This window comes from Balaenoptera acutorostrata, chromosome 9 (genome assembly GCF_949987535.1).
Source record: "Balaenoptera acutorostrata chromosome 9, mBalAcu1.1, whole genome shotgun sequence".
In the NCBI taxonomy this organism is placed as follows: Eukaryota; Metazoa; Chordata; class Mammalia; order Artiodactyla; family Balaenopteridae; genus Balaenoptera; species Balaenoptera acutorostrata.
In genome coordinates, this window is record NC_080072.1 from 72,989,262 (window position 1) to 73,002,629 (window position 13,368).

Here is a 13,368-nt window from a genome sequence, read left to right on the forward strand (position 1 = left end):
ATCAACTTAACAAAAATCAATATCATGTATCTATATTAATAATAACCAATTAGAAAATATAATGAAAGCAAGATATACTTCAAAATACTAATAAAACTATAAATTTCCATCAATTAAACAATACACAAGACTTTTATGAAAAAATTAAACTCTATTAAAGGATATAAAGAGAAACTTGAATAAATGAAGAACTACAACACTGTAAGAGGGGCAGTTCTTCCCAAACTAATTTATATATTCCATACAATGCCGATTAGAAATTAAATGGGAGTTTTAAAGAAATTTGACAAACTTATTTTAAAATTTATATGGAAGAATAAAGTTTGCAAAAAATAAATGAATTGAAAAACTCAAAGAATAAAGACTTGCCCCACAAGATTTTAGGAGTAATATAAAGAGATAGCAATTACAAGTGGTAAAGTACTGGTGCAGAGCAGATATAGATAAGTAGAATAGAAATAGAAAGCACAAAATTAGATCTAGGTATATATGAGAATTTGTTATTTGCTGGTTGTGGGTCCACAAACCATTACATAAATTTTAATAGATGACATTAGGGGAAAATGGCTCACTATAGGGAGATAAAGTTAGATCCCTACCTCACATCCTACATATCATATAAATATATATATATATAAATATAAATAAACTCGAAGGATACAAGATAGCTAATGTGAACAGTAAACTTATAAAGTTAATAAAAGAAAATGTCATATACATCCTTGTAAATTTAGGGCAGGGAAAATTTTCTTTCAAGAAAACCCCAAAAAGCATAAACCATAAAATTAAAAATTAGTAGATGTGACTCCATCAAAGTTAAGACTTTTGATTAGATGAAGAACTTCAAAGTTAAAATTAATAATTGGTAAATCGGGGGTAGATATTTGCTATGTTAAGAAAAAAATTCTTCCAAATCACAAGAAAAACATGAGAAATCCAATTTAAAAGAGCAACGGATATAAACAGACAATTCACAGAACAACAACAACAACAAGAACTCCACAGCTATCACATATATGAAGAGATGGTTACCCTTTTGTGTTTTCTTTGGCATTCATGCACATTTTAAAATAAATTCTCCCAATCCCCCAGTAGGTGAGTCAGATATTTCCCAGAAACAACATTTACATGACATATTCAAAGACATCTAGAAGCCAGGAGTAGAAGTGAGCAGATAATACAGACCAAAGGTAACAGTGTGATGGAACCTTATATACACATATGATGGGCAAAAACTGGAAAGCTGGATAATGCCAAATATGGCGGGGGGCGTGGATGAAAAGAGAAGTCTGGCCGCAGTCCTCCGACCGCCTCCCGCCCACGTGCTCGCCCCGCCCCGCCCCTACCACGGGACGCTGGTGGGCTGTACGCGCGGCTCCACCCACTCGTGAGCCTCGGCTGCGAATCCAGCCCCGGAGCCAGAGCTCCACTACCTCCACCGCTTCCGTCGCAGCCTTGTCATCTGAGTACCGGTGACAAAATACCCTTGTTGAGACTTGGCTGCTTTTGAAGTCACTCTGGGCGCCTCTGGAACATGAGCGGCCGGGCCCGCGTGAGGGCGCGAGGCATGGCCCGCAGCCCCAGCGCCGCGGAGGTGGGGCGCATGCAGGCCTCGCCGTCGGTGGGTAGAAAGCTTAGCAGCTGGCATCGTCTCGCTCACTCCTACCTCTGTTTCCTTCGTGGACACCGCCTTCCTTGGCAGATATCTCTTCCTCTCTGCTACGAAGTAGTGGCTTATCTTCTCTTTCAACTTTGAGTCCTTCCAGGGTTTCTCACATTTTTGTTTTTCCCCTGTTGGGGAGCTTATCTGAGTAAGATATTAATATAGATATTCTGGTCAGTGAAAAGGGCTGAAAATGGGAGGCAAGTATATCATTAAGTTTTAATTACTTCATTTGTAAGTCTCCTCGTGAAAATGGCTGTCCCTTCAAAGGTACCATTATGTGGTATATAATCTAATATGATCTGTCTCGCTAATTTATATATAAAAAGAAATAATCTCAGACACAAATGAAGTTTAGAATCAACCACTGTTCCTTGAGCAACCACCGTGCATAGGGCTCCTTATTAGACTCAGGCAACTAGGTTGAATTGAGTGGCTAAACCAGCAATTTTTGAGTGATGTTACAACTACATTTAGTATTTGGAGCAATACTTAGCAGAAACTCAGTATTTGGAGCAATATCTTAGACCAGAAGTGTTCAAGTGAGTAGTCTGTGGTCATTATGCCTTTACTCTCATAGAGAGGTCTTCTCTTGGTATCACCCATTTTGTTTTAGCAGGCTGATTTATACCTTCTTGAACAGAGAAGTAATTACCCTGAAGAGAAAATATGAATGGTTCCCTTCACCTGTTTTGTGAACTTTTGGACCAGTTTATTCAGGAGAGTCATCATCTGAGCTGGTGGCCCAGATCCTCTGGGCTCAGTTTATTTTCTTGCTACAAATATGTTCACATCAGAGGCCCCATGTCTGAAGGCTACAGAAGCATGAAGTCTGCGATCACCTGTACCACCTTCCATCTGATGAGCTCCTCGGGTGCAAGGATCACACCTCTGCCTCTTTCCACCTCCAGGGGCTAAGGGCTGTATCTGGCTCACGGTTGGCACTGAAATCAAAGATTGATGAATGGGGAAAACCGGAGCTTGTCCTTATCTTTTTTCTAAAATGGGCAATCTTTTCTCCTCTCTCAAGCATCTTACCTGCCAACATTTTCTTTTCCTAGCTCGTGGTAATGTAATGACATAGGACGTGATACCACTCTCATCTTGTGATCAAGTTTTAGTTTATGACTTAACATCTTAAATCTGACCAAACATTTTTTTCCCCGTTTTAGCCTCTGTCTGTTGCTCTTAGTGACAGTGAAGCATCTTCTAGCAGTGACCACGTGGGAACAAGCAGGATTTCACAGAAATGTAAGTGCAGCTCTGTCTGTTCCATCCAGTTACGTCCCATCTGAATGGAATAGGAGTGACTCTACTAAGCCTTTCAGCAGCAGACTCACTTCTTGAGCATCTTATCTTCCTTTTCTGAAGGATCCCCCTGTGTTTGTTGTGTTTCTTTGGGACTTCCAAACACAGAATCTGCCACTGAATTTCCTGATGGTGCTTAGCAGTTGGGAACCCCCAGATACTAGGAAACCAGTTTTTCTGATTCTGTCTGTTTACTGAATAATTTTGAAAACATATTTTTAAATTCTTTATGACATATAAATGCCAATACCATTGCCTTGCAGGGATGGTAGTAACCTCGCATGCCTGTTGCCCCTTCTCTCTTCTTCCTTCCCCACCCACGGTAGACCTCACCATTTGATGGTGGCTCTCTTCCCAGCAAATCCAGGTTTGGCCTCAAGATACTTGTCAACGTGCTAGTCCAAGTAGCCCCTGCCACACAGTATAAGTTGGCATGCCCAATGCACTAATTTGCTAGGGCTGCCATGACAAAGTACCACAGACTGGGTGGCTTAAACAGTAGAAATGTATTGTCCCATAATTCCAGCCCTACTGCCACCATTCAAGTGTTATTCCAACTTTTCTTTGGGAATTTCCTTCACATCTGCTGTGCCTTCTTGTGACTAGCAAGTGATGGAAACTCTTTATCCTTTGAGGGTAGACTGATTTTTTTTTATTTTTAAAAATTGTGGTAAAATAGGTATAATATAAAGTTGACCATTTTAACAGTGTTTAAGTGTACAGTCCAGTGGCATTGAGGACATTCACATTGTTGTGCAACCATCACCACCATCTGTCTCTAGAACAGTTTTTCATCTTACAAAACTGAAACTCTGTACCCATTAAACAATAACTCCTCATTTGCCCCTCCCCCCCCCAGACTCTGGGAACTACCGTTCTATGGCAGATTGAATTTTTAGAAACCACCAAACATCTTTTGAAACCAAGAGCGGTAAATGATACAGATAATCTAGTGAGAATAATTGAAGTTTTTAAAAATTAAATAAATTTTGTGATTTTCCTGGGAGACTCCAACTCCACTGAGAAGGGTACGGGCAGCAGTTTTGGGCAAGTGGGCAGTGCCATTTGGGGTAGTTGCATACAGTGACTGTATCAAAGGACAGTGGCCAAGTCAGTGTCCTAGAGGTTTGTCATACTATTAGTCACATTACTTTGTAGTAATAATTCTGTAATATAAAATTTATATTTTCACATTTCAAAGTGCCAAAGTTGTATCCAGAAAAATTAGCATCTTTTTGTACTCATTTTAAAAAGAAAATATTCATCAGGAAACAGATTTTAATTTCCCATTTTCTAGAACCTAACAGTAAGTGACACGTCCCAAGGTGACGTGCTGACTTTCATTCTCAGGGGAATGATCTAGCATAAACACTGATGGCAGCGTATGGGCATTTCTCTTCTTGTGATTGAGAAAGGGGAAAGGTTCAGCTCCAATCTGTACAGAAGTTGATGTGGCCAATCTTAGTCTAATTCTTTGGGTGTTACACAAGAGCTACAGGAGGGAGACCAGCCCTCCCTAAATGGTGTGGAGTGGGATATAGGGAGATAGAGCTTTCTCCTTAGCCAAGAGGAGAATCAGGTCAGCCCCGAATGTTATGAGGTAGGACTAACTCAGAGTCTGTTATTTCTAACAAAACATGCCATGCTTCCTTCACAGTTTTCAATTTTCAGGCTGCAGACTTCTGTATAGTCATGACTGTTTTCAGCAATGTAGGCCAGTTTTATTAAAAGCCACAAAAGTCTGAGCTTTGGTTCTAGATGCATCTTTTTTCCCGGCTGTGCCGAGTGGCATGCGGGATCTTAGTTCCCTGACCAGGCATTGAACCTGGTGCCCTTGACAGTGAGAGCTCGGAGTCCTAACCACTGGACTGCCAGGGAATTCCCTCTAGATGCATTTTTTTTTTTTTTTAAAGAGCTCCTGACTTATTTATTTTATTTTATTTTTTGGCTGTGTTGGGTCTTCGTTTCTATGTGAGGGCTTTCTCTAGTTGTGGCAAGCGGGGGCCACTCTTCATCGCGCTGCGCGGGCCTCTCACTATCGCGGCCTCTCTTGTTGCGGGGCACAGGCTCCAGACGCGCAGGCTCAGTAGTTGTGGCTCACGGGCCTAGTTGCTCCGCGGCATGTGGGATCTTCCCAGACCAGGGCTCGAACCCGTGTCCCTTGCATTGGCAGGCAGATTCTCAACCACTGCGCCACCAGGGTGCCCTAGATGCATTTTTGATATGATAGTTGTAAACGATATCACTAGCATGAAATGTTATTGATGTATATAATATTAATAATATATAACATTTTGGTGTTCTCTTCATATTTTAGATGAGGGTGGTCTATCTTCTGGTGATGCTGGATGTACCGTCAAGGAAAGAGGTGGGAAAATCAGACGAGAGATGACGGATTTGAGTGTCTGTACCAGAGAGAAATTGGCCCATGTGAGAGATTGCAAAAGAGGTACCCAGTCTTCATGTTACTTACTTTTAAATTTTTATTTATTTATTTTTTTGGCCATGCCTTGCTGCTTGTGGGATCTTAGTTCCCCGACCAGGGATTGAACCCAGAGCCCCTGCAGTGGAAGCACGGAGTCCTAACCACTGGACTGCCAGGGAATTTCTTACTTTTTTTTTAATGTTACCAAATTTTGCTTAAGAAATTTTAATTTAAATTTAATAAAATAAACAAGTTCATATATTGACTTAAAAGATATGTATTGAACATCTGCTATATTCAAGCATTATCTAGACACTAGTTGTTTTAGCCTTAATTCTCTCTTTCATTAATAGGAAGAGTAACATTTTCTCCAAAACTACATTTCACTTGTTGAAAACCTTTTCTCCTTACACCTGAGGTAGGGGTCAGCAAAGATGCTTTGTCTGTTTCCCAACCTTTTTCCTATATGGGTAATAACCTTTCTGGACTTCAGGTCTAAAAAGAAAAATGTAGCCTATTTGGGGAATTCTTTACGCAGATTCTGGGCTTACCCCTGAAATTGCACCTAGGATTGCATGTGTATTTTCAGGAAAAGTAGACCTGTTGTTTTCATAGGATTCTCAAAAGGCTTTGTAACTCCCTCTAAAAGTTAAGATTCACTGATGCAGATCAGTCTTTTTCAAACTCTTTCAAACCATGCAGCAAAAATAAGTACATAAATTGTTCTCCAGCATGCACACACTACACAAACACAACTGAAACAAAGTTTCATGAAACAATGCTTGCCCTTCCTATGGGCAGGGCACTCGGATCCATTCTATTGTATGCTAGTTTTTCTATGAAACATGATGGTTCACCTCACTTAACTTTCATAACTGCAGCACTAATGGGTCATGATTACAGTTTGAACACACTGGTGTAAGTGGTCTTAAAGGGTATTGCCAGCTCTGATATTCTAGATGACTTCTCTTTGTCCATTAATATGAGCAGCTAAAATATGTTGCCATGTCCTCTGGGAGAACAAAAAAAAAAAACCCTTTTCTTTAATTAAAATAGCACAATGATTCCTTGTTCCTACTGGATATCTACACATCAATGAAAAAAATATGGCCCGCCATATCAGTACGCAAAAGATGTTGCAGCCGTGAAGCCACTGCAGCCGCTCCCACGGTGAGCCCTGAGGGAACTCAGGATGGAGACAGACGGGGCGCCTTCTGCCGTCTTCAGTCACTGCAGCCACCCTCCAATGATGCACCCTAAGGAGACTCAGGGTGGGAAAGAACAGGATACTGGCCCCAGATAGCTGAGGTGCATATCAAAGGAATGATTTCAGTGAGCCCTGACTTTTGTATCTTCCCGAACATAGAAAAGCGCTAAATTCATTAACTCGAGACATATGGTTTTCCTTAATTAAAAGTAATCTTATGATGTTCCGACTATCTGGTCTTTGTTGCAAAAACTCCTCTATATCCTGGCTCTTCCCTTACCTCTTCTGAGCGGTCCCTCAGAACTGAGATGCTGTGTCCCGGGCTTAAGCCCTCAGTTTTGTCCACTGAATAAAACATAACTCATAACCTTTTAGGTTGTGCATTATGTCTCAGTAGACACACAGGTCAAAACTGAGGGAATACTATGTAAGGTATACATGATACTTTTTCTTCCTCACCACCGCAGGGCTCACGTTTCCACTTCCTCCACCAGAAAGGCAAATAGTGACTATTTGATAATTCTTTCCTATAAGACAAACACTGGATGATTCCCTCCAAGGAGAGGTGAGAAGTACTTCCTTTGTGCCCTCCTAGAGTCTGTCCTGGATGGAGTTTAACGCCATCCTGGGCACTGACCAGCTACATCGTGGCCATCTCTGAATTTGTCCTGTAGATTTTGAAGAGGTGAATAAAAATTCTGTAGGGGATGGATGGAATTCCTGGAAGCCCACATGGCCTCCCTGTGCCTGCAAAAAAACAGAAGCCCAGAGCCCTGTCTGTTCTCACACAGGGAAGATGTAAAATCTCTTCTTCCATCCCCAGTCGCCCCCTTATCTCTGGGGGGGGGGCCTTCGCTGGGACCTACAGAGCCATCTAATCACTGAATGAAGTGATTTCAGAATTTTCCGAAGTATGGTGAACTTTTGATTATCTGGATTTCCAAGGGGATGGGGGTTGTATTCGTGATAAAAACTGGAGAGTTTCTTTATACTCTGAGAGCACCATAATTCCAGAGCAGCATCTGAAACTGTTACCGAACTAAACTTGGGTCCCTTCCCCCATGCTCAGTAAAGCCAATCTACTGACATTGGGCTGTGGTGAAGGAAGTGCAGCGGTTTATTGTGAGGCGCCGTGCAAGGAGTCTCGGACAGCTAGTGCTCAAGAAGCCCAAACTTCCCCAAGGGTTTCAGCAAAGCATGTTTAAAGGCAAAGTGAAAGAGGGGCGCCCCAGGGTCTGTGATCGGCTCCTGCACAATTCTCTGGTTGGTTGATGGTGAGGTAACCGGTTAACATTATCAATCCTTTGGTGCCAGTAGGTCTGGAGGGAGCTAATGGTCATCAAGTAGTTAATTTCTTCCATTTGGTAGGGGTTTTAACATCTGTAAAACAATTCAGGAAATGTGCACTAGATGCTATTACCAAGGTACTTCAGAGAGGAGCTAAAGCAGAGGAAATGGGGGAGGCCCCATGGGGGTCCTGCTTGGTTACAAAATGCTTACTTGATCGATTTGAGAATCAGCTGGAAGGCAAGCTTTGGAAGGAGTCCTAGGGTAGTTGAATTCAGATGTTTCTTTTCTCCCCAAAACAAGAATGTCAGTGTCTGCTCTCAGGTTCCTGTGAGGCCTGCCTTACACAGGATCCTTTTGCTTGCAGGGCTGCGTAAGGTTATCAGGCAGCTGGTTACTAGAGCTTACCTTGTGTCACTGAACAAGAATCCTTGCTTTCTAGCAACAATTATGCATATGCAAATAAATTTTTTGAATGCTGTGATTAATATGAACACGATGTGATTTTTTTTTTTTTTTGGTTAAAACATGTTTTTTATTTGTTTTCTTCAGGTTCCAGTGGAATACCTGTGAAACTGGTTACAAATCTTTTTAATCTGGACTTGCCCCAGGACTGGCGGCTATACCAGTATCATGTGACATATAGTCCAGATATAGAATCTAGAAGGCTGAGAACTGCTCTGCTTTATAGTCGCAGGGAGCTTTCCAACAAAGCCAAAGCATTTGATGGTGTCATCCTTTTTCTCTCCCAAAAGCTAGAAGAAAAGGTATAGTACGGTTAAGTTTTTAATACACACATGTGTGCGTATATTTATACTCCTTCATGTAGATTTTAGAGGTTAGCTGATTTTCATGACAGTTGGAATGAGGATATCACTCACTCCTTTTCTCTTTCCTATTCCCGTGCCTGAGAGCGAAAGGCTTCTTAATTGAGACCTCATCAGAATTGATTTCTTAAGTAAGAAGCTGATGGTCTGGCATTTAAAAAAGAAGAGCTGTTAATACAAACACTGCTTTTTCAACTACTTTTTTAAAGGCAAAGTGTCCTTGAAATAGGAATCCTTTTAAACTTTTCCCAAAATAGGCAAGAGTTTAAGTAACAGGGACTTCCCTGGTGGTCCAGTGGTTAAGACTCCGAGCTCCCAATGCAGGGGGCACGGGCTTGATCCCTGGTTGGGGAATCCCACATGCTGCACAGGGGCGGTCAAAAAAAAAAAAAAAAAAAGAGTTTGAAAAACACCATTTAGCCTATGGCCTAAGAGCTTTAAATTTGCTCTACATTTTTTTGCTCCTGCACATTGTGTCCACGTGTCCAAAGAACTTTACATCAATCCTGATTCTAAAACTGTCATTTCTTTCATGACTTGTTCCATCATATGAAATAGGAGTTATTTATGTCAATCTTAAGGATATTTTTTAATGGTTATGATCATTGGATTTGGCAATTGTAAGATTCATAGCCCTTTATTCTTTTTTTTTTTTTACGCCTTCCACATTTTTAGCCCTAAAATCAAGATATTGGTATTGAGGTTTTTATCATACGCTTTGTTCTAAAGCAGTATTAAAATTATGAGAAAGAACTGGTTTCTGTATGAAAAATTAAAACAGAGTATTGGATTAAAACTTGACGCTTCTATCCCTTGGAAAGCTTAATCTTTTTTTTTTTTAGTTCAGCATTTTGAACACCAAGAGCATAAATGTAAATTTCTAGATTCCATGTGTATCTTTGTTAATTTCCTCAAGAAGTGTGTTTCTGAGCACTCTTGAAATCTTTTTCCTTTTATGAGACTGTGAGATTTATAGGAGCTACTTGAGTGTTTATTTCATCTGAATATGGAGTTTAAAAATTATGCCATATGATTAAATTTAAGGACTTGGAAAATCTGGATCTGTAAATTTAGAAACATTTTTTTTTTTTAACATTTTTTTTTTCTAAATGGTTAAGATGGTAAATTTATTTTTTATTTTTTATTTATTTATTTATTTTTTTAATAGCTACTTTATTTATTTATTTATTTATTTTTGGCTGTGTTGGGTCTTCGGTTCGTGTGAGGGCTTTCTCCGGCTACGGCAAGTGGGGGCCACTCTTCATCGCGGTGCGGGGACCGCTCTTCATCGCGGTGCAGGGACCGCTCTTCATCGCGGTGCGCGGGCCTCTCACCATCGCGGCCCCTCCCGTTGCGGGGCACAGGCTCCAGACGCGCAGGCTCAGTAGTTGTGGCTCACGGGCCCAGCCGCTCCGCGGCATGTGGGATCCTCCCAGACCAGGGCTCGAACCCGTGTCCCCTGCATTAGCAGGCAGACTCTCAACCACTGCGCCACCAGGGAAGCCCTAGAAACATTTTTATTCGTCATGAGTCCTTGTTGATCCCTCAATATTTTGTCCTATGACTAGATGGTGATAGCATGCTGATATGGCCTCTCATACTTAAATGATATATTTCAAGGGTATTACTATCATTAAAGATCTTGTTCTTCTAAATACATTTGTAGTAACAGTTTGGAAATTTGGATATATTAAGATCATATAGCCCCCTTGAATGGTCCAGCGTTCTTCAATTTTACCTAATGAACGTGGAGGAATTTTACTCTACAGATGCTAGGAATAAGTTGATATTACTCATTTCTTATTCAAAGTGAGCGTGTAGTATGTGCCACACATCTTCTTATCGTTGGGCATGGAGTCTAATGAGGAGGCAGGGAGTAAATAGATGGTGAAAACGTGGTGTGACAGATCAGACCTGTTGCTTCTATTTTCCAGACACAGGGGATGCTAGATTTAGACAGAAGAGTGTTGTCTTATTACCTATCAACATATGACCTGCCACCAAATGACAGTAAAAATGAGATAGTAAAAAGAAACTGTGTCCTAACAAAGGTTGCTAGTCTCACCTTTTTCTTCTGGTCTTAATACTGAGTCAGGCTTAATCCTGGACTCTCATCCATCCCCTACACACTTTATAGGATGCTTATTTTCATGGAAAGTGCCCCTCCACTGATTCACTCATTGCACCCCCAAATAGTGCAGTTCTAGAAGTCCTGTTCTGCTGCCTCCTGGCCTTCCACTGTCTTTCAGACCCCATCTCTGCATCTGTGGCCACGACCCGGGTTGCTGTCACCGGTCACATCTATTTGCCACTCTCATGCATTCCTTCTGCACTTGTAAAGAGCCTACGGTGTACCAGGCAGGGTGCTGGCACCTTGGAGGAAACCAGGATAGATAAAACAAGGTTCTTGTTGTCAAAAACATTTCCATTTAGTACTGAAGTTATTTACAAATAAATGCAGTGCAAGGTAGAATGACATAAGCGGCATAATAATAATTAGTGGTTTTGTTGTGCTAGCGTTTATCGAGCATTTACGAGGTGTTACGTGCTCTGCTTGGTTGTTCTCTGGACTAGCCCCAGCACAGCTCTCTTGAGATGAGCAGATGTGTATTTTATGTCCCACCTACCACTGGATTACATTTGATGAGCACTTACTCTGCCAAGGCTACTTGTATGCATGAACTCATTTAATCCTCTCATCACCCCTGGAGCCTTAGAGAGGTTAAGTGTCTTACCCAAGGTCTTCATAAAGAGCTGATGAAAGGAAAGGTTATTCCCAGCAGGACACTTCAGTGGGAATGGTCATTAATTTATCTCCCGGGCAGGATTTGAATTAATGAAGGGGGAGATGGGGAGGCCCAGAAGGAGCAAAGACACAAAGATAGGAAGTGAAGGGCATAGTTTAGAAACTTCTGGTTGTTCAGGCTTAGCTGGGAAGGATGGCAAGTTGTGGCTCCAAAGGTAGGGAGAACTTTGAATGTCCTGCTGAGGAACAGGAACTGCCCTCCGTGGACCACTGAAGCCTTCGAGAGAGAGTTTCCATAGAGCTGTGTTAAATTTCAGTGACTCTGATCACATCCTACTGAATGGCTGACAGAACAAAGTGGGAAGATTAATAAGCGCCACTGAAATAATCTGGGCAGGCTGTCGAAAGAATTTGAACAAAGGTACAAAGCACTGCAAAGGATAGGGATAAGATCCATGAATTACCCCATTTAATCTTCATTATCCTGGTCTCACTCCCACGTTAGAGATGGGAAAAGGTCTTAAAGAGTTGCAGTAACTTGCTCCGCATCATACAGGCTGCAAGAGGCAGAGAACCAGGGTCTGTGCAACTCCACATCACGTGGTCTTGGGCTTGGTGGTAGATATTGGTATTGGAACAGCTGAAATGGAGTAGAGAAATTGCTGGTGTAGAAGGGCTAAGACTTGCCAACCCATTAGATAAGTGGATGGAGAGGAGGAAGTGAAAGCCGCTCTGAGAGTGAGGGTGTGGGATTCACAACAGGCAGGAAGCAAGGAGGAGTGGTGTTTGGTGGGGGAAGTGCAGGGGGTGCTGATGATTTTGCTCTTTGGTGGCTGTTAGGAACGCGGTACCTGAATACAGCTCTGAGTGGGCACCGTCTGCTGCCAGCCACTCATCCCAACATACTTTGTTGGCTTACGCCTTTGTCCTGAGATCCTGGCAGCAGTCTGAGGGCCGCTCCCCCATCTCCTGCCCAGTAGACTTCTGGATGTTGATAAGCTCTTCCTGCAGCTCTCCACCTCTGACTTCTGTACAGTTTTATCTGAAGCAAGAAACGCCTCAATGAAATATTTCATCCCCTGTGAAAGGACGCATTTCTCTTTGTTTCCCTGAAGTGAACTATCCCTGCCCTGCATTCTTGGTTCAACCTGAAAGCCATTAAAACTACACTTTCACCATGGAAAGTAGGGGTAAAATACATAAATGCCTGCTAATAAACTGACCTCTTCTAATTCCTTACCCTTCTGAAAAACCCTTGATCATAGATTTTTACTGACTGATTAGTCGTTTTTTATTCCAGAAATCTATACTGAGCCCTCCCTGATCTGAAGAGCTTTAAATTTAGTTAGGCATCTGGTATAAAGACCTATTCATGCATTCATTATAATTGTTAGAACGTTGTTCCAGATTATAAGAACGCTAGGGATTTCTCTAGACCTTTCAAAAGTTAATAAAATCAGATTTCATGTCTGTTTAAACTTTCACCATTTTCTCCTCTCTCTTTCCACGTTTACATTTCCCTCTCGTCTGTTCCCTATCCTTTGCTTTCTTCTTCTCTGTTCCTCTGTTTTTGTGAATGAACTTTTGAGAGGCTTCCCTCTGAAATCCATGAACCCAGGATGGGCAGGCTTCTGGGCATCCATGAACGTCTGGAAATGGGTACATTATATACATTGTTGCTGTATATAAATATGTGACATTTTCTTTGGAGAATGTCTGTAACTTTTATCAGACTCTCAAAGTAGGTTGTGACCTGTCTTCCCACCCCCACTCCGCAAGAAGGTCAAGAACCGCTGCTCTGGATTCTCTTTGGATTGAATCTTTGAACCCTGAGGCTGGTTTTGATTCTCTATTAAGAAGTTCGAGAGGAAAGAGATGTGTTGCTTTTCTGGTATTAGCAAAATA

General features: G+C 41.7%; 1 protein-coding gene across 1 annotated transcript in view; it reads left to right on the top strand.

Moving 5' to 3' along the window:
- The first annotated feature begins 1,534 nt into the window (after positions 1-1,534).
- PIWIL4 (piwi like RNA-mediated gene silencing 4) overlaps positions 1,535-13,368 on the top strand; it is a 49,826-nt gene continuing 37,992 nt past the window's right edge. The window contains exons 1-4 of the mRNA XM_007184974.2: positions 1,535-1,621; positions 2,836-2,914; positions 5,289-5,420; positions 8,443-8,657. Coding sequence (XP_007185036.1) covers positions 1,535-1,621; positions 2,836-2,914; positions 5,289-5,420; positions 8,443-8,657 — 513 coding nt within the window. The remainder of the gene's footprint in view (positions 1,622-2,835; positions 2,915-5,288; positions 5,421-8,442; positions 8,658-13,368) is intronic.